The sequence below is a fragment of the Anabrus simplex genome, chromosome 10 (genome assembly GCF_040414725.1).
Source record: "Anabrus simplex isolate iqAnaSimp1 chromosome 10, ASM4041472v1, whole genome shotgun sequence".
Taxonomy (NCBI): Eukaryota; Metazoa; Arthropoda; class Insecta; order Orthoptera; family Tettigoniidae; genus Anabrus; species Anabrus simplex.
The window spans coordinates 16,103,510-16,130,877 of NC_090274.1; the positions used below are offsets into that span (position 1 = coordinate 16,103,510).

At 37.2% G+C, this 27,368-nt stretch overlaps 1 protein-coding gene across 5 annotated transcripts in view; it reads left to right on the forward strand.

Moving 5' to 3' along the window:
* The window catches only part of Efa6 (Exchange factor for Arf 6), a 366,073-nt gene extending 345,262 nt beyond the window's left edge, over nucleotides 1–20,811 (forward strand). For 4 of the 5 annotated variants that reach the window (XM_067154852.2, XM_067154853.2, XM_067154854.2 and 1 more), the window contains exon 13: nucleotides 20,452–20,811. In XM_067154852.2, coding sequence (XP_067010953.2) covers nucleotides 20,452–20,515 — 64 coding nt within the window. In that variant the 3' untranslated portion in view covers nucleotides 20,516–20,811. Of the gene's footprint in view, nucleotides 1–17,416; nucleotides 17,589–20,451 lie in introns of all 5 variants that reach the window. The other variant, XR_010861133.2, reaches the window with a different exon arrangement.
* The last annotated feature ends 6,557 nt before the right edge of the window (nucleotides 20,812–27,368 follow it).

Below are 27,368 nucleotides of genomic sequence, written 5' to 3' on the forward strand. Positions count from 1 at the left end.
TGGAGGAGTGCCCAAGGTTGGCTTTTGTTAGTATTGCCCATAATGACCATGAACTTGACTTAGTGAGCTACTATGTTTAAAACAAGAATAATGGCATTTTGTTAATGTTAAAACATAAGTTTTTATATCAACTCTTCAGTGAGTATTTTTAAATTATTGTGATTGAAAAAAGTGAGTAGAAATTAAATCGAGGATTATATCAGGTCAAGAAATGTGGATCACTGTGATCACTTCATTTGTACATTGTTCTAGATAAAATATCAAAACTTGTCTGTGATGTAGGTAAAGATGTGTATTTGAAGCTCCAGATAATCTATTATGTTTAATGAACATGTACAAGGGTCATTTCATAAATTATGGCAACTACATTATATCGTCCTACAATGCTACAGCACGAGAAATCCACGTGTTTGAAGGCCAAGGTAATATGCATCTCGGTGCTAGCATCAAATCGGGTTGAGGTATGGTAGTTAATGCAGGAGGCAGTCTAAAGATATATCGATAGAATGCAGTGTTGTAGTATTTTATTGTGCACGTACTGAACGCAGATGTGCATTACGAACAGCTAACATCCTTCAAAATAGTCTCCCAGGGTATCAACAATGAGCAAGGTATTGAATAACATCAGCAGTGTTGGTTGCGTTTATGTCGCCAGTATGCAAAATGCTTCCTGTGCAATGGCTCCTTCAGTTTTTGAATGAGATCAAAGTTGCATGATGTAGGGAATAGGAAGGGTGTTCTAAGACTTTTTCACCTTCCACTGCTTCCCACCACTGTACAAAGTCCCTGTGTGGTCTGTAGCATTATCGTGGAGGAATATGGTGCTGGATGTTTCTGCCCATGAATACAAAATGTGCTGTAGTATTGGCCATTGATGGTGTGCCCCTTCCAAACAGGATGACACCCAAGAACACCTCAGCTGTCATACACCAAAATGAGCACAACCTTCGTGGAAGGAAGGCCGCCATCCAATGTGCAACAGATCAGTATAGCAATGCACAACAATAAAGGGTTTTTCTTCCTTGGAGAACTGCAGTTTATATATATTTTCGTCCATCTTCGAACATGGTAGGACGCACACTGTTAGTCAAGAACAAAGATAATACATCCATTTCTCCACATCATGTAAATGTGACTCTATAACAGATACAACCTACACACTTATGCTACACCTTAACACATAGAACTACTGTCTGTATTTTTGTGTACTTCACAGTATTTCTTGTAGTATTATAGCAAGAAACGAAATAGACTCGAGTGCTTATTTCTTGTTAATAAATAGAGCCCTGCGCAGATATACAAAATGTTATCCACCCCGCATCTGCACTTCCTACATCAGCATCTGCGAATGGTTATCCATGGATATTCCAACTATTTAACTATATTACATCTAAGGTATTGAAGCAGATAGATCCGTTAACATAATATCAGACCTGATACCTGTCACCAGACCGTGTACAGCCACAGTTTTATGAAGGATTTCCTCTTGAGACAACTACTGACGTATTGAGCGGTTCCCTTTCGGAAGCTTTGTTTCTTCCTTCCACTAATTGCAGGTAGGAGCCAGTTAGGCTTAGGTCAGCTTTATTGATTCAAGGCTCTTTATATATCACCGTTCTCCCATACCAATGTCGTGGGTCGCCTAAGCAAAAATAAGAGTATACCTGAGTGAAAATCAATAAACTTCATTATTTAGAAATTATCAGCAAAATTATCCACACGGCCATACAATTAGCATCTGCTAAGACACTAGCTTTTCAGATATCTGCATCCATGCAGGGCTTTATTAATAAGTGCATATTGCCAGATAAAAAATAAGCATTGTCCCACAAAAATGATGAAACCTGGATTTTATACTGACAGTTACATCTTTTTTCTATTGCTTGTTGAATGAACAAGAGAGGGATAACTGCTGAAATAAATTTTTCAATCATATGAATTCTTTCAAAGATAGTAAACAAATATAATGGTCTGTTTTTTACTAGCAATTATCATTGCAAAATAAATGTTTTACTCATATGAAGTTCTGTGAAAAGATGTAACTTTTAGACAGAAATAGTAGAAGTATGGCCTCACTCCAAGCTGATGGTTCGTTACTCACTCTCAATGTACACTCGCCAAAGCAGGAAGAGGAGGGATGGAAAATCCATGTTTAGAAAAAACAACAGAAATTCGCATACTTTGGAGAGGTAAGGTTTTTTTTTTTTTTTTGTCCACAATGATACCTTAACCACCCATGCCCACGTGAGGGTCTTCGGTAGTGTGAGCCAATGTAATACCAGCCTTACCTTGCTGTCACATTTTTGGACAGTATAACCCTGTTGCCATGACTTATGAAAAGCAATTTACTATGAAGATCAGACATCTCTGAGCTGAATTAAGTAATGGTTACTAATTTGTTAACCAACATTTCTTGATGTATGTAAGCTATATTCCATTATATTCTTTATTTCATGGTATATGGGGACTCTTTAAAGAACTGCATCAACTGGCTTGATGCTTATAGCCAACTTTGTGCATCCTCGTGATGAACTTAGACGAGAGAGTAAGTGATATGTGATAAATTTTTCTGACACAGCTATACTCTAGTAATGACCGATGAGGTTGATCGTTATAAAAGTGTTTTAATAAAATAATATAGTGAAGATGTCTGCTGTAAGAAAGAAAGAACGAAAGAAAGAAAGAGATGAATTTTTGTATTGTAAACTAGAAAGAACTTAATGTGCAGTTTACAAGTAGACAGTTAACTAAATTTAGTTGTTGTATTTATTGCTGTTCTGTTGATCTTGCTGAAATAATTTTGAATTGACTGTTAATTCTTGAGAATTGTAAATACTGTATACATAGGATTGTGGTGGCTACTAACACGTCTATGTGCATGCCTTTTCTATTAAAATGTTATCAAATTAAAAAGTCCTCCTTGTTTCCATATTCCTCAATAACAAGGGCATAACAGAATTAGTTTGTGAATCATACCTTTGAGAATGCAGATAGTTATTTAGTTTAAAATATGTGTAGTGTTTAAGTGATAAATCTGACAAGGGAAGGTAGAATTTCAATTTAAAGGATTCCCAAACCTTTTCTGGTAATCTTTTAATTTGTTATGGTTTAATGAGATATGTTAGAATGATGCTGAAACTTACATATTTTACCCAGCTCTACACAATCTTAACACATTATAAAATAAATTCCACCGGGCAAGTTGGCCATGCAGTTAGGGGCGCATGGCTGTGAGCTTGCATCCGGGAGATAGTGGGTTCGAATCCCACTGTCGGCAGCCCAGAACATGGTTTTCCGTGGTTTCCCATTTTCATACCAGGCAAATGCTGGGGCCGTACCAATTAAGGCCACAGCCACTTTCTCATTTTCACACCAGGCAAATGCTGGGGCTGTACCTTAATTAAGGCCACGGCCGCTTCCTTCCAACACCTAGGCCTTTCCTATCCCATCATCGCCATAAGACCTATCTGTGTCAGTGCGACGTAAAGCCACTATGAAAAAAATAATAAATTCCCCTGTAGGTGTCTTCTGTTTGTGTGGGATAATCTCTAAAACCAAATGGATTGTGTTGTGGTTGTCACAGTGTATAGAGCATTTATCAAGGAAGATATGGGTGTATGAAAAATTGATCTGTGACAAAAGGGAGCTGAGTAGTGATGATTTTAGTGAAGGAAGTCATAGGTAAAACAGCCATATGAGCACTTTCCCGGCTTACGCTGCCTAAACAGATAATGGTAGACCCAAGTACGGGGGTTATTTTTTAACTAAGTTCCGATTGGCTGTAGCTTAGGAAAATTGGTGCGGCTGTCTAAATGCGCATGCTCGCTGTCTTCCGGCATGCCTTGGGCATGAGTCGATATCAGTTGCAGTCATAATATCATTGTGTACGTTTAGGTGTGGGCAGTTGAAATGTTTCAGATAATTGAGCATCCCGCTGAGTGTGAAATAAGGTCTGCGATTCGATTTTTTGCAGCAAGGAACATGTCAGCTGCAGAAATTCATTGCCAGTTATTTGAGGTGTTCAGCCCAAATGCAATGGGTGACAGCAAGGTCCGTAAATGGGTGAGATTGTTCAAGGACCTGCAGTACAATATCTGTGATTAACCACGATCGGACCGACGTTTTGTAATTTCGGATGATTTGGCGTGCACAGTAAACACAAAAATCCATGAAGACCGGTGTTTCACAATTCCCACTTTGTCACTGCAATTTCCACAGGTTTCAAGGTCAGTGCTATACAAAATCACACCTTGCAATTTAGAAAACTGTGCACTGATAGGTTCCCAAACTGCTTACTGAGGAACACAAAACCAGGAGAATGGCTTCTTGTCCCAACACAGTGAGGAAGGATATCAAAGTTTGGACAACTTTGTCACAGGGGATGAAACGTGGGTTTAACATTTGACTCCCAAATCAAAGCACCAATCAATGGAATGGCAACACGTCATCTCCAGTCAATGTGAAAGCCAAACAGACAATGTCAACATGCAAGATTATGGCCACTGTGTTTTGTGACAGACATGGTGTCCTGTTCATTGACTTTATGCCACAAGGGACAACAATAAACTCAGCTGCGTGCTGCATGACCTTGAAAATGCTTCAGTGTGCTGTACAAAACATGCGATGTGGCCTATTGTCATCTGGAGTTTTGTTGCTGCATGACAATGCACAACCTCATTCTGCTGCTCAAACTCAAGAGTTAATCCGACCTTTTGGATGGGGGCAAATGAACTGCCCACTGTACAGCCTTGACCTTACGCTTAACAATTAATATCTGTTCCGTTACCTGAAGCAGTTCCTTGCCAGTCAGTGGTTTGACACCAATGAATAAGTGAAAACGGCAGTTGAAGAATGGCTTCAGACACAGGCGTCAGTGTTCTATAATGAGAGGGTACAAAAATTGGTGGAACGCTATGTTAAATGTTTGAACAAAGACGGTAACTATGTAGAAAAATAGTTTAATGTGTAAAGAGGACATAATAAAATGGTTTGGCAATATCATTATTACTTTACTGTAGTTTCTATTGACAAACAGACTTTACTTAAAAAATAGCCTTTGTATGTGTGGAAGAACTACTGAGCATAAAATGTTCTACAAAAAGGTCTGTAAAAGATAGACCTCAAAACAATCTTACTATAAATATTGTTAAAACGTTTGGGGCTGGCTTTACTTCTGTTCATAGAGGGCAGCACGTTCCCGAGGCATGACGTGATACAGGAGTTATTGCCAGTTGTACTACAGACATGAGAACCTGTTTATATTAGCTTTCATCATGGACTGGAGTGATTACAAAAATTGTGTAGCAGTTATTGACTGCATAAGGTAGGCAGGTCACCGGGTGAAATATTGCAGATCTCCAAGAGGTTCATTTATCACACTATCCAGCATTTCTTAGAGACTGGAACTGTGATAAACTGCCCTAGGAAAAGAACAGTGGTGGTGGTGGTGGTGGTGGTGGTGGTGGTGGTTATTGTTTTTTGAGGAAGTACAACTAGGCAACCATCTTCTGTATAACACTAATCAGAGAGAAAAAATGGAAAGGATCCGACATTTCAAAAAATGAAGGAATCGGCCAAAGAAAGACAAGGACCACAAAGGGTGTGAAAATGAGACTTCCGAGGCCTCGAGTGCTCTAATACCGTCAGAGTCAGAAAAGAACAAGGGTTGACCAAGGGAGGTCCGATAGGATAGCTGAAAATGAGCCTGGCACAAGTAACTGGAAGCAATGCCAGGACTCGGCTAAGGGCCCTGTGGTCGCCAACCCATACTCGCAAATTAAGAGCCCATGGGCCTCTTTTAGTTACCTCTTACGACAGGCACGGGATTCCATGGGTGTTATTCTACAGCCCCCACGCATGGGGGCGGGAAGGAAAGGAACACCATGTACAATACGGACTCCAGAATTAATGAAAGCCATTGTGTATCGTGTGTGGAAATCTGGTACGAAGACAGACAGTGATGGCCTGTGGATTAAAAACATCCAAAATGTCTGTCTTGTGTGGTGGGTAGTGACTAGGACAACATGTGTACAAACAATGCAAAAGGCACCCCGTCACATGAACTGAAGTGCCGGAGATGAGTGGTCAGTAAAACTATATATGCGTGCTTAAGGTGGTCATATTGAAAAATGATGTGCGAGTTTTGTTCAGTACATATCTATGTAACTGGTAGTAATAGGATATTGAAATATCTGTCACCATCTTCTGTCAGTTCGTTTAAAAAATTGTCAGCATTTATTAGCATGACTGTGTACATAATGATTTGCAATTTACAAAAACAACTTGAAACAAGTCTGGTTCCCTGTCTCAATGGTCAGCGTACTGGCTCCAGGGTCCCAGGTTTGATATCCGTTAATTCCACTGGTTCGGGGACTCGAACACGTAGTGAATACATCCCTTCACATAGGGTTGGCAAACTTGGCTTAAAGCACATTGGTGCCGACCCCAGATTATTGGGAAAAGGCAAGGAAAGAAAAAAAAAAAAAAAAAGATAAAGCTAATTGCGTGCCTTTTGGAAAACCTATATTTATTAGAAATAAAACCAGGTGAGTTTATCAGATTCTTATCTTTAAGTTCTGAGAAACCTGACTACAAGAAAATACTTTTCTTCGATGTTCAATTTGATGTTTCCATAGCTTTTATTATTCAAAATAAATTTGTTTGCTTTTTTAGGCACTTCATTAGATATTTTCTTGATTTCTTTATAAACTTTCAACCAAACAGATGCCATAAATTTTTAAAACGGCAGTATCCTGACTTCACCTCTTCACCCAATTTTAAATATAATTTTAATACTCAAACTCGCCACCAAATGAGTTGAAACAAAAATATCAAGTTGTTAGAAACTTATTTGGTTATCCCTTGAACCCTTCATTCTGACCAATAAGTACTTTGTGGGCTGTTCTGTATTTTGGAGGGTTGTCACCTTCACCTTCCTACTTCCAATTCCATCTCGAGTATAGTTCTTCTGCATTCACTTCAGGCTAATACTAAGTCCAAATTACCTACAGACTCCACAACAACAATATCCTCAGTGACTCAGCTGTGTGCTCTAGGTAGTAATTGTTCGATAATTTGATGCAATGTACAAATGTATGACCCAACATCATGATCGTACACCTACTATATGATTTTCTGATAAAAAATTGTGTAAAAGATTTTTAAAATAATTTATTGATAATTAATATAAGTTAGTAGATACGTTGATTCAGCACAGGTCTTCTTACCTTTTGTTACCTTATCTTGTGAAACAAATTTGAGACGATTATGCCTCCCCCCCATCAGTGTGAGCACAGTGCATCTTGAACTCATACTGAATCACTGCTCTAACATCTCGTTGCTTTTAGTTAGATTGAAATTTGTATTTGGGGAACTTAAAATGCAAAGCGAGCCTACCATATCTAAAAATTAAGGTTGCGTATTCAATGTAAAAGAAAAAAATACAGTAATGTATGGAAAATTGTGGCCAAATTTAAGAATTTATGGTACACAGACGAAGTTCTTAGTGCAAAATGCAGGGTGTGCAATACATTCCTTATAATCTCGGGAATAGAACCAGCTTTTGGGTGGTTAGGCTGTGTGTATTTGCCGAGTTTCACCCAGACTGCCATTTGGGCTCATCAGTTGGATTTGCATCTGGATTTTCAACTTTATTCTGTTAATTAACTGTGTAAGTGTGCAGCCTAAAACTTCAGATTTTTAGCAACAACAAAGAAAGACTAGGTTATGCGACTATCGCCTATAACGACCGTTAATTGGCGCTGCCTTCGGAGTCATTATAACCTAAAAGTAGAGTTCACCCGGGGGTGAGGTTTGGAGCAGGGTTAACTGTACTCACACCAACAACAGAGTAATACACCAGATTGCATTCTATGGTGGACAGGACTTCTTCTTCTTCTTCTTCTTTTATGACCGCATAGGATCACTTTAGTCAGTCCGTCGTTCAGGTCTCTTTGAAGGGATTGTTCGGGCTTTGCGGTCCTCCCAGTACTTCTTCAGACGCTCCGATCTTCGTGCCCTTTCCTCAGTTGAAAATGTGCGTGTTGTTGGTTTGTTTTGTGTAAGGGTAAAGCGGAGGTTTGTATTCTTGAGTTTTGTATTCAATTTTATCTTATTTTTGGTGTCTTCTGTTGTAAGGCCTATTTCCTTCAGATCCTCTCTTACTTCTCTGATCCATTTACATCCTGTTGTGGTATTTTTTGAGACGAGATTGTGTTGTACTAGTTGTTTCAGAAGTCTTGAGTCCTGCATCCTCATGATATGTCCAAAGAATCCCAGTCTCCTCTTACGCATAGTATCTGTAATGGGTTCTAACTCTTTGTACACGACTTTGTTAGGTATTAACCGCCACTGTCCATCTTTCTGATATTTTTTGTACTAATTCCATATTTCAAGTATTTAGCAATTTAAAAAAATTTGTATACATTTCTAAATTTTTTTTGAGTGTGATTTGATAGATTCTGATGAAGTTCTTTCAAAAACAAAGTAATTCTATTTTCTTTTTTCAGGTATGTATAATTCTGTTACCATATGTTCTTTTTTTAGGTAGTTAATACTTTTATTTTTTATAAATTAGTTTCAGCAGACAGAAGAGCCTGACAGTTATAAATTAACTGAAAAGAAATGGCTTCAGATATCACAAATTAGATTATCTCAGACTGTAGAAATTAAATTGGCAGAGTTTATAATCAAACACAACCTATCATTTCATATTTTGGATCCTTTGGAGGGAATATTCATAAGTTGTTTTTCAGATTCAATTGCTCCTCACATGAGGCGTACAAAGTGAATACGGATTATTAAAAAATATTATTGGGCAAATTCACATAGGGTAGCTGCCATAAAAACTCTGTGTATCAAAGGATGGTTTCTACTGAATGATTCTCGATAGCAAAATATGTTACTTTTTATTTAGCCTTTCTATTTCCTTCATGATACGATACTGATTTCCATAGGGAATATTGGAATTACTATTTCCTTCGTGTTAAAGTCGATGCTGGAGCCATGTCACAAGTTCAGTGATGAGATATAAGATGTGGGTTGCAATCAAAATATTCATAATAAGGACAATATTTCTGCTAGAAGCAAGCTTAAGAAACCTTGCGAAGATCCTTACAGTGAAGAAACAAAGGTAGCCATGTACGACATTGCTTTCAATTAATTCTTCACCGACACATATCCTTCTTCCTTATGAATAAAAGAATTAAATTACATGTAAATTATAGGACACACAGTTTAACCCACAATATTGCTTGGTATGAAAATTCTGAGTTCATGCATGAATCTAGTTCAAATCCAGAAAGGAGAAGTCTGTTTCTGTCACTATTGAGAGATCAAAATGGTTATTGGTTCTCCCTCTCTTGGGGTAGGTGAGGTAAGTGTTCTGCAGATATCTTGTAACTGACATGTAACTTTTCACATCAGTAGCAGTTGAAGGTAGTAATGTATTGAATATGGTTATTGTCGATTGTTTCCTCTCTTCATTTACATCTCAATTTAATTATTTCACTTTTGTTTCTACTGCTAATTAATTCAATGTCAAGGAAATTCCAAATAATGCAACATGAACTATTTGCTCGTATATAGGTCAAAGTCTTGAGCAGAAGACTTACTGTATCTAACAAAATCTGCTGCTGAAAGTAGCCAACAAACCATTAGTTCTCTTTGGACTGATAAGAAGGATTTCTTAAGAACACACAACTTCCAGGAATTCTGGGATCCATTACACAATAATTGTGAACGGTCTGAAAAGTTTATCCAGCTAATCAGTATGGATTCGCTTTAAACATTGATTAAGCAGCCTTGTGATTGAAGAAGAGTTAGAACAATGTCAGTGAAAGCCTTGTAAGGTGTGATAATTAACCCACTAACGTACAATTACTTCATTAGAACAAGCGCTGGACAATGCCATTATTTGATTATATTTTCAATTAGGAATGTTGCAGAGAACATTGGAATTACATTTTAGATTCCTAGCTTCAGCTGAATTCTTACTTGTTGTTGTTGTTGTTATTATTATTATTATTATTATTATTATTATTATTATTATTATTATTATTATTACCAGGAGAGTTGGCCATGTGCAGCTGTGTGTGAGGTTGCATCCAGGAGATCGTGCGTTCAAACCCCACTATTGGCAGCCATGAAGATGGTTTTTCCGTGGTTTCCCATTTTTACACCATCAAATAGTATCTTAATCAAGGCCACAGTTGCTTCCTTCCCACTCCTAGCCTTTTCCTAACCCATCATCTCCATAACAGCTATTGTGTCAGTGCAACATAAAGCACGTGTAAAATAAAAATTTAAAAAATCTTAATCATAATCATTCCAAAACTGTGATTCATGTTAAGGTGAAGATGAAAAGAGTAGGCCCTTCTGCAAAGAAAATTGTTGTATACCCTAAGCAATGTATAGCTTGGAAAAATGACCTTTGAATCATAATATAATATTACTTATGAAATGGCCCACAAATACACTAGTGGTATTTGTGAACGTAATGTTAAACTAGAAAATCAGAATGAAGTAAGTCAATAGCCACAGGGGAATGTGTTAAGATCTCTCGTGACTTCACCATTGTGTTCTTGGCTAAGGGAAAGAGAGCCCACAATAAATTGGGCAGTGTAACAATCAATCGTCACATATCTCAGAAGTTGACATCTTCTTCTGTCTTCTTCCTCCTAGCATTGTCCTGCTGGCGAACAGTCCGCTTTGTGGGTCTGTGAACAGTGTAGGGTTTCAGACAAACTGTCCTTAAGTATCTTTGGTGTCATCTGGGGCATTCATCGAAATGAACAATGAAATTGATGGATACGGCCATACCAACTCATTTGTTGCTGAATTATGTCATTCCTGACACGGTTGATAAAGAACATGCCTTTCACGACATTCTCATTTCTGTGATGTTCGGCATTCAGTACCACTGTCTTGAGGCAAGGCAACTTTTTTTTTTTCTACCTAAGGACATCCGTGATGTCTTTGTCTTTCCACCACATCCAGGTTAAGTTTATCCTTGTTCACACGCTACTGCTGATTCTGTAATTGCTCTGCAGAGGAGATCCAAGGTATCTGTCTTCGCTTCAGTGACTTGGACGATTGTGTCTAGATATTCAACCTTCTGACAGAAGCAGTTGTTCTGTTCTTTAACTTGCAAGTGCAGTTTTACAACTGAGATGCTCTGGAGAAATCTTACTGTGGACTAACTTGAGTACCACTGTACTCAAGGTACAGAGACTTGTCAATAAATTTTTTTGCCAGACATTGTGTGTTGGCACACTGAATCTGGCATTACTTCCATTTACTTGTGCCTGGTTCCTGTCTGACGTCCCTTAGTCAACTCGTGTTCTCTTATGATCCCAATTATATTAGGTTTATGAGGCCTATGGAGTCTTTCATTTTTATTCACTTCATAACCCTTTCTTTTCTTCAAAGTGTCTGAACTCTTCCAATGTTTATCTGTGTTCAAGGTAATTGTAACATCCTCTGCCAACACCACATTTCAAATCCATTGATACATATTTTTGTCCCTGGCCTTCACCATCCATGATTTACATCCACAGGAGAATACTAAAACTACCCAGATGCAAACTAGATGTTTCCTTGTATTTTTACTGACTGCTTGGTTACACCAGATAATTCAGAGCCTGTCTATTACAACTTTTCCAAGAGCAGTTCTTCTTCTGATCTCTTGCTTGCAGCTGTCAGTATTCCTCGGCAAGGAGTCATTAACATCACGTAGGCCTACCAGACATCCACTAAGTTGGAGCTCCTTTCGTCTATCAACAACCATCACCTTAGTTTTGCTGTGATTGACATCCAGTCCAAGCTAAAGACTTTCGCTTCCTACCCGCTGCAACAATTCAGCAAGTTCATCTTCAGAATAGTATCATCAGCAAAACGTAGATTCTGCAACTTCCTTCCTGCAATTGACACTCCACCGTACCAGCTGTCCACAAAGCCCTTTGCATGATGTATTCCCAGTATATATTGAACAACAGGGAGAACAATGCAACCTTGCCTCACTCCTTTTGACACTCTGAAGGCCATGATAAGCCACAGTCCAGTTTGACGTGGGTGGTATTGTTTTCATACAAGCTTTTTATCACAGCAGTAAGATGAAGAAAATGTTTATTTCAAACATCTTTTCAATGAGTTTTCGCATATTATGTATCTGCTCCGTACGTTGACCTTGAATAAAACCTGTGAGTTCTGAAGAAAGCTCTCTCTGGATAAATGGTTTTAGTCACTGGTGTATAATATCTGCATAGTCCATTGTGGATCCCTTTTTGTGTAAGGGTATGAATATGGAGGTAACCCAGTCTCGAGGCCATAGAATGGAATAAGGCATTACAATCTTCACCCGTATCATCTCGCTAGATGTGTCATCACTGCCAAAAGCTTTGTTTCTTCAGATGTTGACCCGCCTGCTCCACTTCACTTTTCAGGATGGAGGCTCATGGTCTGTATTGGAGCTCATCTGGTTGAATACTGATTTCTTGACTGCCATGCAATATTCCTTCGATCTCCCAATGACTTGATCTTTTTTTTTTTTCAGAAGAACTCCATTGCTGCTTTTCACATCTTAAGTCTGCAGTTTGAATTTGCATGTTGTTATTCTCTTATATTTGATGAATGATGATTTTTGATGATGATTTTGGAACTGATGGCTTTCTATCTGATCACACATGGTGGATTTGCTGCAATCTATCTTGCCTATATTTCCTTCGTATTTCACAATTTAGTGAACTGTATTTCATTTAGTTCTCTTTTTAGTTTGTTTCTTCAATCAGCTTCAAAGTTTCCTTTATCATCCAAGGTTTTATGTTTGTAGCAGGTCTAGTGAAAGTGTCATTAATTGTGTTAGTAACAGTAGTTTTCAAGATATTCCAGGTTTCTTCCAACAGACTACAGGTGGAAATGGTTCATAATTCTGGCTGGATTTTTGTATCAAAGCTATTTATTTCATCTGTATCAACATGGTGCTTACCTGTTTCTTCATTATTCTTGGTTTAAAGTGTTCCTGCACACACACACAGTAAAAGAACATACTGGAATTAAGACGCAGTTCTCAGTCAAGGAATGCACCAGATCGTTTATCCTTTTGTAACAATGTAACCTCCCATCCTGAATTAAACTTGAGGATTACATGATCAGATCCACAGTCAGCTCCAGGGTAGGTCTTGCAGTTCAGTATTGAGGATTTCCGCTGTCTTTTCATTAAAGTGTAGTCTGTCTGGTTTCGAACACCATCACCTGATCACCAAGTGATATCAATTCTTATCAAAGTCTAGGATGGTGTTGGAACAGACTTGTTAGCCACAACCAAATCATTGCCAACACAGAATTGTAATAGACAGTCACCTCTTATCATTTCTTGTACCAAGCCCATAACAATCAATGACGATTATCATTAGAGGAGTCCCAATTTTGGCACTGAAATCCCCTTGGACTATTCCATTTTCCTTTCCTGGTATGTTTCTTACAACATCTTCTAGTTCGCCATAACATTCTCAAATTTCTTCACCAGATGCTTCAGAAGTAAGCACCTGCTACTCTGTTCACATATGGCAGGAAACATCAAAACATTGTAAAGACATCAAACCCTTGCTGTTTTAAAGGATTGGATATAAGGAGGTTACCAGTGGAATGGAGAGCTAATAGAAAAGCTTGGATGGTATGAGTAATTATGACGGACTGGCTTGTTTCTAAAACAGGTATACTTTTCTTAGACAATGTAACCTCCCATCCTGAATTCAACTTGAGAATTGTCCAGTTGGTGTTCTTTCCCCCAAACACTACCTGTTGATCAAGGCATCATTTACACTTTCAGAGGCCAGTGCAGACAGCTAATACTGAGGTGGTTTGTAGCAAATCTTGACACTGCTTCTTCTGCCTCTGATCTCACCAAATCTATCACTGTAGTGGATGAAATGAGATGGATTGGCTATGCGTGGAAAGATGTAACAAAGGCTACAATTCAGAACTGTTTCTTCAAGACAGAATTTTGTGTTAATGGGACTTGAAAGCAACTTGGAAAATGAAGAGGAAGAAGAACTACTACCAGATTAATTCTAGATTTTTTAACCCGGTAGGATATGAAAATGTTGGTGTCAGTGAATATACCTTGACTGCTAGGAGTGTACAGTTTGAGGAAAATTCATTGGATAGTAATGAAATGGTGAAGGATGTCCAAGCAACAGACCTGAAACCTGGTGAGGGTAGTGACAGTAAGGAAGATGATGGTAAAGATGAAAACTCCAGTGTAGATACTATGACCAACTATGCTTTGGACCGAGCAAGTGGCCGTGCGCTTAGGGTCGCACAGCTGTGAGCTTGCATTCAGGAGATAGTAGGTTTGAACCCCACTGTCGGCAGCCCTGAAGATGGCAAATGCCGGGGCTGTACCTTAATTAAGGCCACAGCCACTTCCTCCCCACTACTAGCCCTTTCCTGTCCCATCGTCGCCATAAGACTTATCAGCAAAATTATATAAAATATATTTTAAAAAGAACTATACATCGGCTTATCGAATGGTGGAACAATTGAAGGCATTCGCTTTTCAACGCAGAAATGCCAAAAGCTTTCAACCAATACAACTGCAAGCCATTGTTGAGAAGAAGATAGTCAGTGTGAAGTGTTCACAACAAATACCTCATAAAACAGTGAGAATTGGTGATTTGAAGTACTCAAAAAAAAAAAAAAAGCCTGACTTCAATTGTAATTTGAAAAGTAATAATAATGTCATTTGCATTACGTCCCACTAACTACTCTTTTACGGTTTTTGGAGACGCCGAGGTGCCGGAATTTAGTCCCGCAGGAGTTCTTTTACGTGCCAGTAAATCTACCGACACGAGGCTGGCGTATTTGAGCACCTTCAAATACCACCAGGCCGAGCCAGGATCGAACCTGCCAGGTTGGGGTCAGAAAGCCAGCGCCTCAACCGTCTGAGCCACTCAGCCCGGCTAATTTGAAAAGATGGAGATAATGCCATCCTTCAAGGTTGAAACACCAACTATCACACTGAATAATAAACAAATTAAGATTGGAAATAAATTCAAGTATCTCGGGGAGATTGTTACTTGGAACTTAAATGAGAAAGTATCAGTAGAAAATAGAACAATTAAATTGAAACAAGCACAACGTATCACTTGGCCAACTTATAAGTAGAAATCTCCCTCGATAAATGCAAAATTCAAACACTACAACTCCGTTATTAAACCTGGAGCAACCTATGCTAGTGAAACACTATTCAATTTGAACACCAAATCAACAGCAGATACAATACAGAAGACAGAAAGGAGAATCCTTAGAACAATCATAAACAAAAAACACCAAGTAGATAGACAATGGCAATTATTACCTAATGAAGTTGCATACCAGGAAACTGAGTCTATAACAGAGGGTTGCATTTTTCTGCCACATATCAAGACTACCATAAACCAGGGTACTAAAATATCTTTTCAACTACTTTTGGAAAAGTAAAACCAAGAATAATTGGTTCAAAGAAGTCCAAGATGATTTAGATGAGTTGGGCTTGACAATGCAGCAAATTGAAGACCGAGAAGAAAAGAGGATCCTGAAAAACAGAGACTTGAGACTTAAACTGAAAACTTTTACACACAACCAGTACATCATAACCGACTAAGAAAGGGCAGCCAGGTCGGAAAGAATGAAGAAGTTCTGAGAGCAGAAGAAGAAACATACGTCTAATTTGTAGCTAATACTCTCAAGACATATATGGATTGATTAAAGTTCTCCAATGTGGGTGTAAAATAATTTTTAAAAATACATTAGTAATTTGAGTTGACTCCAATTAAAGGTTTTGCAACATAGCATACAATGAAAGTACATACTAAGTTATATCTTAAAATGTCTCTTAGACAGTAGTGTATATGGATTGCTTAAGTAAACACCCCCTCTCATCAACGGACTCCTCCCAGATATGCATCTAATCAGTGTCCATATTAGAGAGTTTTCACTGTATCAGTAACATACATCATCTAATGCCCTAGTTTGCTTCCAGAAAATAGTTAAATATTTTTCTGTTTTGCTTGTATATTTGTCTCTGCACATTTTTGCAGTACGCCAATATGATAATATAATATCTTGGTATGAGTGATTTGTCACTGCAATATCACCATAGTTCAATCGTTACAATGTCTGTTATATTATTATTACAAGATCTAAAAGTTTTTCATTTCATCATTAAAATACTATGAAAACATTTTCATGATTAGATCAAATTCTGCATCTTCGTCTTCTCTCTGCTCTATTCTTTCTTCTTTCTTCTTCTTCTTCTTCTTCTTATTTTTCTTCTTCTTATCAAGAGCAAATATTTGAAGAATCGCACATCTATATACAAAATATATTATAAAATTACGTTCCCAGTATGTGTCTGCCTTAAGTGCGGACTAATCTCGGGAACCATCAAATAGATTTTGATGTGCTTTTCAACGAAGGTTTAAGTGTATGAAACATCAACGACGAAAGTGAGCCAAGCAGTGGCAATTTTAGTGGAGGAAGTTAAAGAAAAAACAGCAATCTCACCGTCTAAATCATTTAGAGATCCCAAGTATGTGTCAAAGAAATATTGAGCATGAAAGCCCTACATAAAGGTCCATGGCAATTTGTACATATCTGTAAAAGTAGAAACCACATTTTGACATTAACTACATAATCCTTATCAAAATAAATTGCTTATTCAACTCAATAATCGTGTTTACAGTACATAATTTGCATTCATGGTTTAATAATACTAATAATAAATTAGATATAAAATCCGTTATGCTTTCTGCCCAGCTGTGGGTCTGTCCAAGGATTTTTATGAACTTCCTGACAAGTTAGGAAGTTCAGACTACGCATACATATTTCCTCTACAGTGTACTCAGTTTTGCTTTAAAAAAATCTTAAAATACCGGAAGTTGACAGAAATTATTTTAATAATAAAAGAACATCAGGGTATATTGCTTCCCCTCCTCTTCCACTCTTTCCATCTCGGTTGGACATCAACACATTGGCGTCAGACGAGTCTGGCTCTAGCTAGAGCTAACAGCCGTATTCATTCCCCTTGCCTCATCCACTTGAGTTTGTGGGTGTAATTCTCTTTATCGAGTCCATGATATGGCTAACGCCAGTAACCAACTTCAGCTAGTCAGTTACTGTCAGCAAGAATGTTTGATTTCAGTGTCAGTATTTTAAGAATGTAATGTACAATTGACTCACCACACAACTATATTGTATTCACATATAAGGTGTTCCTATTCATCACATAACCATTATGTGAGGTATAAGTCTTCCCTGTTGTAGTAAGGCACATAATTGCGAGTTTGGTGTATTTGCTGTGCTACAGTCGCTGAGGTCAACTCCAGGTAAATGCTGGGATGGAGTCATTCTCATAGTTATTTCCTTGTCTAATTCACAGTAAGTACCTGCATGATGCATGAAGTGCTTGGTGATGGCGCCAATTGGAAGAAGCTGAAGAAACATACAGTATACATATCATTGGCTGAACGCATGGGACTTCAGTGGTAGTTTGTGATGACTTGTCTTTCCTCCACATCCCAGTCCAGGTCACACTTCTCTGAACTACTACTGTAAGTCCATCCATCATAATTAAGAACTTCTTCATTCTCCCCCTCATCTTTCTGCTTCCTTTTAACATGTTCAAGCCAATTGTTTCCAGTGTATCTACTTCTATTTCTTTAAGACATGTCTTTATTCTTTCCTGTGTCTTCTGAGACATAATTCTCAGAAATTATACGTAATTTTTCTTCTGCTATGTTTCTTTAGCCTTTAATATTTTTTTTTGTTGTTCTTGTATCTTTGTTCTAGTGGATGTGTAAACTCTGTGACAGAAGACACAGTTGATGCCCATATTTAATCTTAAATTCTCATTTATTTCACTTTCTAAGCCAGTGTTTCCAATCCTAGAAATATTTAACTAAATCTTGGGGAACCCCTAGCTGCCTGGTACATTATGTGCAAAATGTAAAATAGTGTTGTTCAATAGGCTAGCCAAATAACAAGGTTTTTATTTTTATTTTCATTCTCATTTTAAATGTTCTTCAATTGCATCTTTTTGCCAACAGTGACAATTCAGTGTGATATCTGGACTTGCATTCTTGGTCACAACTTTGATAGGTAAACATGAACTTATCCTTCAATGTACAAAAGCCTGCTTCATTTGTTGGGTTTAATGTTTGTGAAACATGAAAACACTTGTTCATATACATAAGATGTGGACAATTGTAGTAATAATATATGTGTAAATTCTTCTCCAAGTTAATAACAAACTCTTGTTTTTAGCGATGGTAGAAAGTCCCCAAAATGTGTGTGCAGTGTTCTCTACAGATTATTACTGTACATGAAATATTGGGAATCACTGTTCTAAGTTCTTGAAGCTCATTCCCCTTCTTCCTCTCCTCTGCTTTCCTCCAAACACAGTTTCATCAGCATTGTGCTGCCTTATCCATAACAATTATAAATGGTAATGGTTTAGCTTCAAATAGAGTGAGAAATTAATTTTGTTTACATGTACATAAAAGACTTGATTATTTTACTGTGTGGTCGACTTTTGACAGTTACAACTGCATGTCGTTTAAAGACAGCCACTCTGTTCTTTAAAAAAAATTCAGATTTAGAGAAACAGTATGCTACATCAATGTCAAAAACATGCTGGCTGTTCGAATATAGAACACATTTTTTTCTCGTTCAACCATTCAAATAATAGAAATCTTGGTGTCTGTTGGCACTGTTAGGAGCCATTTACCATGTCAAGAGTACATTGCCTGCACATTAGAAAGACCTCTTAGGCAGTTGAAGGAGTAGTAAAAAGTATATTATTATAACATACAAACATTAATGGAGTTCAGATGTAAGGGAACGAACCATTTGAGCTGACATGTGGCTTACACCACCAAAACGAAATCTCAGTTTACTGATTTACCTTTGAAAGGCAGCATGTTATGGTTAAACATTAGACTGAAATTATGAATAAAAGGATGTATGAAAGGGACATAAATTAAAAACAACAGCAGGGATTAAAAATAATTTCAAAATGACATAACATAAAGAATGACTGGATGGAGACATTACTTAGTCCATTATAATTATCGTTGGCCAACCAGGCAAAAAAAACTATTGTTACTAGTCCATTCAAGAGAATTTCCAAATAAATATTGGTTTTGTACCCACACAGTTTAACCTCGCAAAAGCTTGACAAAATTGGTCTGCCACACTAGTCGAGCAGACATGGGTTGAATTCCACAAAAGTCAGCCACTTCGGGAGAGCCACATTTATTCTGCCTGATTTGGCCAGGTGTAAAACTAAACGCTGTATCTCACTGTACCAGTATATGTTAAACCTTCAAAAACATCTCATGCTCAGTAATGGAACTTTCTAAACGAAAAATATTATTTATTGGGTTAGGTGTTATCAAACGTATTAATTATTCAAAATGTTAGCATGTTAGTCATTTTCTACATAGCCAGGCCATTTACTAATATACTCGCATTCTGCTTTTCAAATTGTGCTTTTTAAAGTTACAGGTACGATACCACTGCTTCCAAAAATACAGTATATTTCCCAAATTACCAATTTTAGTTTTGTTATTATTTTTTTTTTTTTTTGCTAGGGGCTTTACGTCGCACTGACACAGATAAGTCTTATGGTGACGATGGGATAGGAAAGGCCTAGGAGTTGGAAGGAAGCGGCCGTGGCCTTAATTAAGGTACAGCCCCAGCATTTGCCTGGTGTAAAAATGGGAAACCACGGAAAACCATCTTCAGGGCTGCCGATAGTGGGATTCGAACCTACTATCTCCCGGGTGCAAGCTCACAGCCGCGCGCCTCTACGTGCACGGCCAACTCGCCCGGTGTTTTGTTATTTTAATATGACATATTTTGGTCAATTATTGCTGCAGATAACTTTTTTCCGAACAGCCATCAACCCTAGGCACTTGATTCTGGTCAGTTTTGTAGACATTATACCAAAGTATACAAGGGAAAAGAGATGGGAAATGTGTGATTAAGTTTTGGTAGACATGCCATTAACCTTTCACTGACTATACCTTCTTTTTAAATTCGTAACATCAAAACTAATGCAGATACTTACAAAATTCTTTTGTCAGAATGTACTGCTATAGTAGGACTATTCATGAAAAGTAGTTTTAAAATAGTTTTTTTTTTTTTTTTTTTTTTTTTTTTTTTTTTTTTTTTTTTTTTTTTTTTTTTAAAAAAGGTTGTAACATATACCAGTCCCCTGTTGAGGTTAGAAATTGTGAAAACGTCCAGGGCCCTTCATGCCCTGTGATACTGTTATCTTTCCCAGCTTCTTCCTTTCATATGCCAGTTGCTTGCTGTAGATATCTGTGCATGTTGAAGCATCTTGAAATATTTGGTAACTCTAAGTTTACATTTTTTAAAGTTCTGTATCATTTGTTTTGTTTACACTCGCAGGAAGTCACCGTCTGAACCAGTTCCTGAAATGACCAGCTGTCAACCCCAAGACAAAGGAGTTTAAAATGTGATTTATTATAACACTCAGTTGTAAGATATGTACAAAGAAAATAGAATATAGCATTTGCCACTACATGTATTTTGATATAGATTTTTTTGTTTGTAAGATATTTAATGCCAAAGATTCCTTGCATTTTCTTTTGTATTCCGCATCTTTGCAAGTTCTACACTGTAGTTGGAACTTATGTTTATATGACTGAGTACTAGTAGAGCTTGGTTTGTACGTAGATTAATGTTGTTGTTGATGTTGTTGTTAGCTCAATTATTACGGATCTTCTGCATGTTTGAATGGTTTCTATCATTACAATAAATTGTTAATTTTTGTATGAAATTGGCTTGACATATTTCTGAACTGTACTCCCCAAAACCTGCAGAGGTAAGGTAGGCTAGGCTTCCCCACAGTCCCATAACACAGTCTTCCAATTAATGCATGGACAAAATATAATTGAAGAATACCTAGGCAATAAAGAGGAAACTATAAGATTCTGGAAAAGTGTGTATGATTGAGATACCACAGACAGGGAAATGGACTGAAATATTTTCTATGTAGTTTCATAAGAACCATTTTTTATTGGAAGTGTCAGCACAATTTATTACTAACTGAAATTTTCTGAGAAAATTAACAATATATTCAATTTATTATTATGATAAATATGTGTCAGGTTATAAATAGAGCCAGAAGTTATTGTTTATTTAAATGTAACATTCAAGTATTCTTCATTAGTTTTTGAAATCCTGTAAGTCATGAACTTTAAAACCAGTCAGCAAAAATTGTAACATTTTATAAATCCATTTCATGCTTCCATGACTCCTACATCCAGAAGCATAAAACCTTATAAATATACTCTACATTATTAATTATTCAGCACCTGTACAAATTTACAATGAATCAATTGTAATAATTCACTGTAAACAATTTTTGAAACTATATTGAGTCCCGTAGGAGACGGTTCTTTACCTGAGAGCCAAACAAACGTGAGTACCATTTTATGAAACATAGAGCCATATAAACGTAAGTCCACTGTCATTTTATTTTTATGGCAATAAAATAATAATCAACAAGTTTAAGTGTAAATTATATTAGCGAATGTGTTCAGTGATCAAAATTACACAAAATATATCAAGAACAACGATGAACATTTATTGTCTACAGATCGGATCAACCATTTGCTGGTAAACTGGCTGGCAGTTATGCGGGAGGTAAACTACCTGGAGGTTTAAATCAACTGATACTTTGGCTTGTGTGCTACCACCTCCGTGTAAGCGCTAGGTAGCTACCCGGAGCTAGACACCGATATCTTCTCGCTTTCGACTGAGGTGCTATCTATCGTTAGATGTATGAAGCTCATTTCGATTTTTTATTTTTCTGTGCTTGCATCACCAACAAGCCTAATAAGGAGAGTCTTAGAATTATGGACAACAATTTATGTCAAGCTTTTTGAGGGTAATCTATGAGCTTCAAAATCAATACCTAATTGGGATTAAAACCTCAAGATTACATTTTCTTATGCCAGTTGTAACCTGTCATGTAAGGCAGCGTTTTGGAAAGCATTCTCGTAGTAGATTGGTCAAGTTGCTCGCTTCGTAATAGAAGGTACGCAGGTTTTCTTTCTTTGTCCTTCTAATTTACATATAAAAATTTATTTTCGTTCCCTTCCGTTGTTCTTAACTCTCTTTTACATGCTTCCATATACGTATATATACAGATCTTCCTGATGAACTTTTTGCCTTTGAGCATTTTATCTGCAGGCTTCTGTGAATTGATTATCTCCACATCCTCTATTTGCATCTAGCTCTGTGACCTCGTTTAGTTCCACATGCTTCCATTTACTGATAATACATTTCATTCTATTGTTTAACTTTATGAAGATACAGTTGGAAGATACTGTAAATGTAAAGAACAAATTGGGTTAAATGTCCATTCATAGGAAGAGGAATTCAGGAATGGAATAGTTTCCTTGTAGACATAATATTGTGATTCAACATTTCAATGAAACAAATTAACAAAAATTAACAAAATAATGTATGAAAAGAGGTATACAGATTAACACAAAACTAATTATGAAAATATAAATGTTTGACATAATGAAGACTTGAACCTGCTTACCTCATATTACAAAGCAAAGGCATTAGCCATTGCGCTACGAGAACACTTGGGATAATTAAGATACATATACTAAGTTATAGGTGGTGTCTGAAAACTGAAAATGAGAAAATTAAAACCCATTTGAGGTTATTTCCAAATATGTTTTGATTTTGTATCCTTGTAGAGTTTGTTTGCCATAGCTTGACATATAAAATGTATCCCCAACGCTGTCGATGCGAGAGGCAGGTGTGACCGTTGCAACTCAAGGGAAGCATTAATGTTCAAAATCGTGCAATACAGTATTCATCATTGTTACGGTATCATGCTTTTATCAATATACTAAGCTAATTTAAGCTGTATGTCACCAGAAATACAGCTAATAATTTTCAGCTCTCAAAACTTACCCGGCAGGTAAAGTCTTATCGGACCCTCGAAGTGGCTGAAAATTACGTGCCGAGTAACTATGATTTATGCTGCCGATAGCTCTACCCAGGAGTGGTCGAACAGAAATATCCTTTTACACGGAGGGCAAGTACACGCTACTTTACCCGTACATGGTAGAACCGGCCCTAAATCATAAAGAAGCAAACGTGCTCTTCAACTGATGTTTTTCCCCTCTCTCCTGTAAAATGACTAAAATGTGACTTACATTGGTTTGGTTCTCAGGTACAGATCTGTACATTTATTTAGCTTCTCTCTTCTTTAACATTAATAATAATAATGTTTGGGTGACATTGCTCTCAGCTTGCATTCAGAAGATAGTAGGTTCGAACCCCACTGTCGGCAGATCTGTCCCTGAAAACTAAACTAACGTAAGTCACATTTGAGTCATTTTACAGGAGAGAGGGGAAAAACATCAGTTTTTGTGACTTAGGCAATAAATGTTCATCATTGTTCTTGATATATTTTGTGTAATTTTGATCACTGAATACATTCATCATCATCATCAGTTTTCCACTCCAGTTGCCTGGGTGTGGTTTACGAGCTCTCTCCACTTCTGTCCGTCCATGTACCACTCTTCTATCAAGACGACATCCCAGCTGACTCCTCTTGTTCCTATGTCCTCTTGCACTTGGTCCAGCCATCTCTTCCTAGGTCTTCCTACCGGTCGTTTTCCGTCCACGACTGTGTGTAGCCATTGTTTTGCTGTCCTCCTATCGTCCATTCATTTGACATGGCCAAACCATTTCAAATGGGCCCTTGTCACGTTTTCATTCAGGGATGGGTACACACCAGCTTCCTCCCTTATTCTTTCATTCCTTACCCTGTCCCTTTTTGTCTTCTGTACCATAGTTCGTAGGAACTTCATTTCTGCGGCTTGTAGTTTGCTATCCACTTGTTGGGTTGTTGTGCAGGTTTCTAGGCCATATGTTGTTATGGGAGTGAAGTATGATTGGAATAGAATCTGCTTTGATCTTAAGGGAACTTGTTCGTTCCAGAGGAGGTTCCGAACTTGATGGTAAAACTGAGCTGATTTTTTAATGCGGTTGTTAATCTCATGCTGTATTCTGTTATCACTTGAAATGATGCACCCAAGATATTTATATTGGTCTACTGTTTCCAGTTGTGTACCTTCCAGCATTATTTTTCCTTTCTTCTTCTGCCTGTTGACAGACATAGTAACATTTTTCGATTTATTTATTGTTAATCCGTGTACTTTCAAATGTTCATTCCAGGTGTTCAGCCTCTCTTGGACTTCCTTCTCTGTATTTCCCCAAATTACTACATCATCTGCAAAGGCAAATGCATTGATGTCCATATTGTTCTTCTGCTTAATTTCTTTCATGACTTCATCCTTGACAGTGATAAAAAGTAAGGGTGAAAGGGTACTGCCTTGTTGCACTCCTTTAGTGGTTTGGAACCAATCAAAATTACGGTTTCCTATCTGTACGCAACTGCAACAGTCTTCGTAAAGCATTTTAACTTTCTGGATAAGCCTTTTGGGTACATTTTTCTTAAGCATTCCCATGTAGTCTTCCTTGGAACACTATCAAATGCTTTTTCGAGATCCAAAAACACTAGTGTTAAGTCTTTGCCGTTCTCCCAATGCTTTTCTAACAGTATTCTAAGTGCAAATATGAGTTCGGTAGTTGATAGGTGTTCTCTGAATCCATATTGCTCTTCCTGTAGTTGTGGTTCTATTATTTTCCTTAGCTTTTTTTTCAAGTATTTTCTCAAATATTTTCAAACCATGAGACAATAAAGTGATCCCTCTATAATTGCTACATTTCTTCCAGCTTCCTTTTTTGAAGAGAGGTATTATTATTCACTTTTTCCAATCATCTGGGACTTTCCTATCCTTCCATATTGCATTAATTACTCTATGAAGCCACTGTATTCCTATTGCACCAGTTGCTTTGATCATATCTGCACTGAGTTCATCAAATCCTGTTTATCTTTCTTTGGGCATACTATTAAGGGCCGTCTCTACTTCCTTCCATGTTGGCAGGCTCTCTCGGTCAGGCTCATCATTGCAGCTTAAACTGACCTGCGTGGTTACATCATTGGAGTCTCTCCCAGTACTGTTGTATAAATTATCAAAATAGAATTTCATGATCTTCCTTATTTCTGTCTCTTCCCTATGTTAGCACCTGGTTCCTCTATTGCTGATATGTATTCATTGTCTCTTCTTATATTTCGTATTGTTCGGTAAAGTAGTTTAGAATTAGCTTTGCTGTCTTGCTCTAGTTTATCTGTGAAATCAGTCCAAGCTTTCTGTTTTTCTTGGGCCACAATTGTCTTTACTCGTAGCTTCTGATCTCTGTATTTCTGCTTTAGTTCGTTTACTCTAGATTCATTCCTTTGACTTCCTTTTTGCATTTCTTTGTCTCTGGCTTTCCTGGTTTCATTTTTCGCTTTCACAGCAATCTTCACCTGATCGTTTCACCAAGGAGTTTCTTTTGCCTTCATTTTGCTATTAGTTTTACCACAAACTTCTACTGCAGCTCCGACAATGCTTTAATCTAGTCCACTTGATGTTGCCTTCTTGTAATGCATCTGATGGTAATTTATTGGTCACTTTTTTTGTATATTCAACTTGTTTCTCTGCCTTCTTTAGCTCCCATGTTTTGATTTTTGGTTTCCTGTATTTCTGAGGTCTATAAATTTCAATGTGCTTTATTGTTGCAAGGAGAAGTCTGTGGTCACTGTCCAGGCTTTCACTTGGTATAACTCTGACATCACATATGGTCTTTCCTGCTTCATTGTCTGATATAAAATATTCTATCAGAGTTTTAGTATCTCCATTCCAACCGTATCTTGTTAGTTCATTTATATAATTTGCACTTAACATGGTTAATTATTATTTTATTGCCATAAAAATAAAATGACAGTGGATTTACGTTTATAATGCTCTAAGTTTCACAAAATGTTAGCTCTCATGTACAGAGTTTTCAAGTAAATTAATTTCTTACGTAGTTTTAACAATAACTAATTCAAGTGCAGTCTGTGGTGCACCCGTGTTTTAGTTCAATGTAAGGGTATGGCGGAGAAAGTTGTTGTGCTCAGAAATTGACAGAGTAATTTATCAACAAAAGAGACAGTCTTGAAGTGTGTCGCCTACTTGCGATACTGTAAATGCCAGACTACATGGAGTGGTTTATGAAGGATTGATCACATGCTCTGGACACACACACAGTGAAATTCTTTGTAAGATTGAAGACAGATGAGTGCTTAGTCCAGACTTCCACTTCTTGTATTTTATTTTGCATTTACAGCAATTTCTTTCTGTAGTAAATGTTGGGTTTATAACGCACAAATTGTTTTAACGGAGGACATCACTAGTTTAAATTTAGTAAAATCAAATTTTTTTTTAAGCTGCTACTTAAAGAACAATTTACAAGCTGAACACACATTCATGACATAATGTTCAGATGTTTAAAAGCCTGTAAAATAAGAGTATGTTACCAGTTTACATATTACAGGGTACCCGCTAGTAACCTAAATCTGTTTCTCCTGTATTTTCCCTGCAAAAAATTTAGTGGGAAATGGTACATAAAAATGATGCCCTGAGCCATCAGTCACTCTTCAAACTAATGCCTGCGTTCATCAGGGACCTTATTCTTGGAATTGGTGTGTGTGTGTTAGTGTTCAGAATCTCAGGAATAAGATCACCCTAGCTCCTGTAGCAAATGGAAGTGTTATTCGAATATGTATGCTGATCAACTAGTGTGCATAGAAATAAACACCATTGACACATTTCTTTCTTTTTAGAGTGTTTTTCTGTGATAATTTCACTTTTCTGTAATAGTTTCTAATTAGTGAGGTAAAATCCATACTAATTGCTGGTAATCCATAATAGTTAGCACATATTAGAAGCTTTTAAAACACTGGGCATTTTAAAAGGAACATTAAGTAAATAAGAGTTATTGTTTTTTAAAAATTTGTAATAATTATTATTGTTAGTATTATCATGACTAATATAATAACAAGTGTGAGGACTCCTCGAATTCAAGCACGTCCCGCTAGGCAGCGCTCGAGTGGGCAAGCTTCACAGTACTGATCAACTGATCTTAGGAATGATGCTAGAGGAAACGTATTACTCCGTAACTGATAAGTATATGGACTGGCCTTTAAAAAGCAATGAGAAATTACAATTAAAATACCACGGCAGGGTGCAATGGAAAAAAATCACACATGGAAATAAGAGCTACGGTGAATATTGAATTTTCACGACCGCATAATCGAAACCGACTTTCAACCTATTAGATCGTGTTACGTACATTTAGTACGTGTTGAAGAGATGTTAAGTACAGAACAAAAATGGCCAACC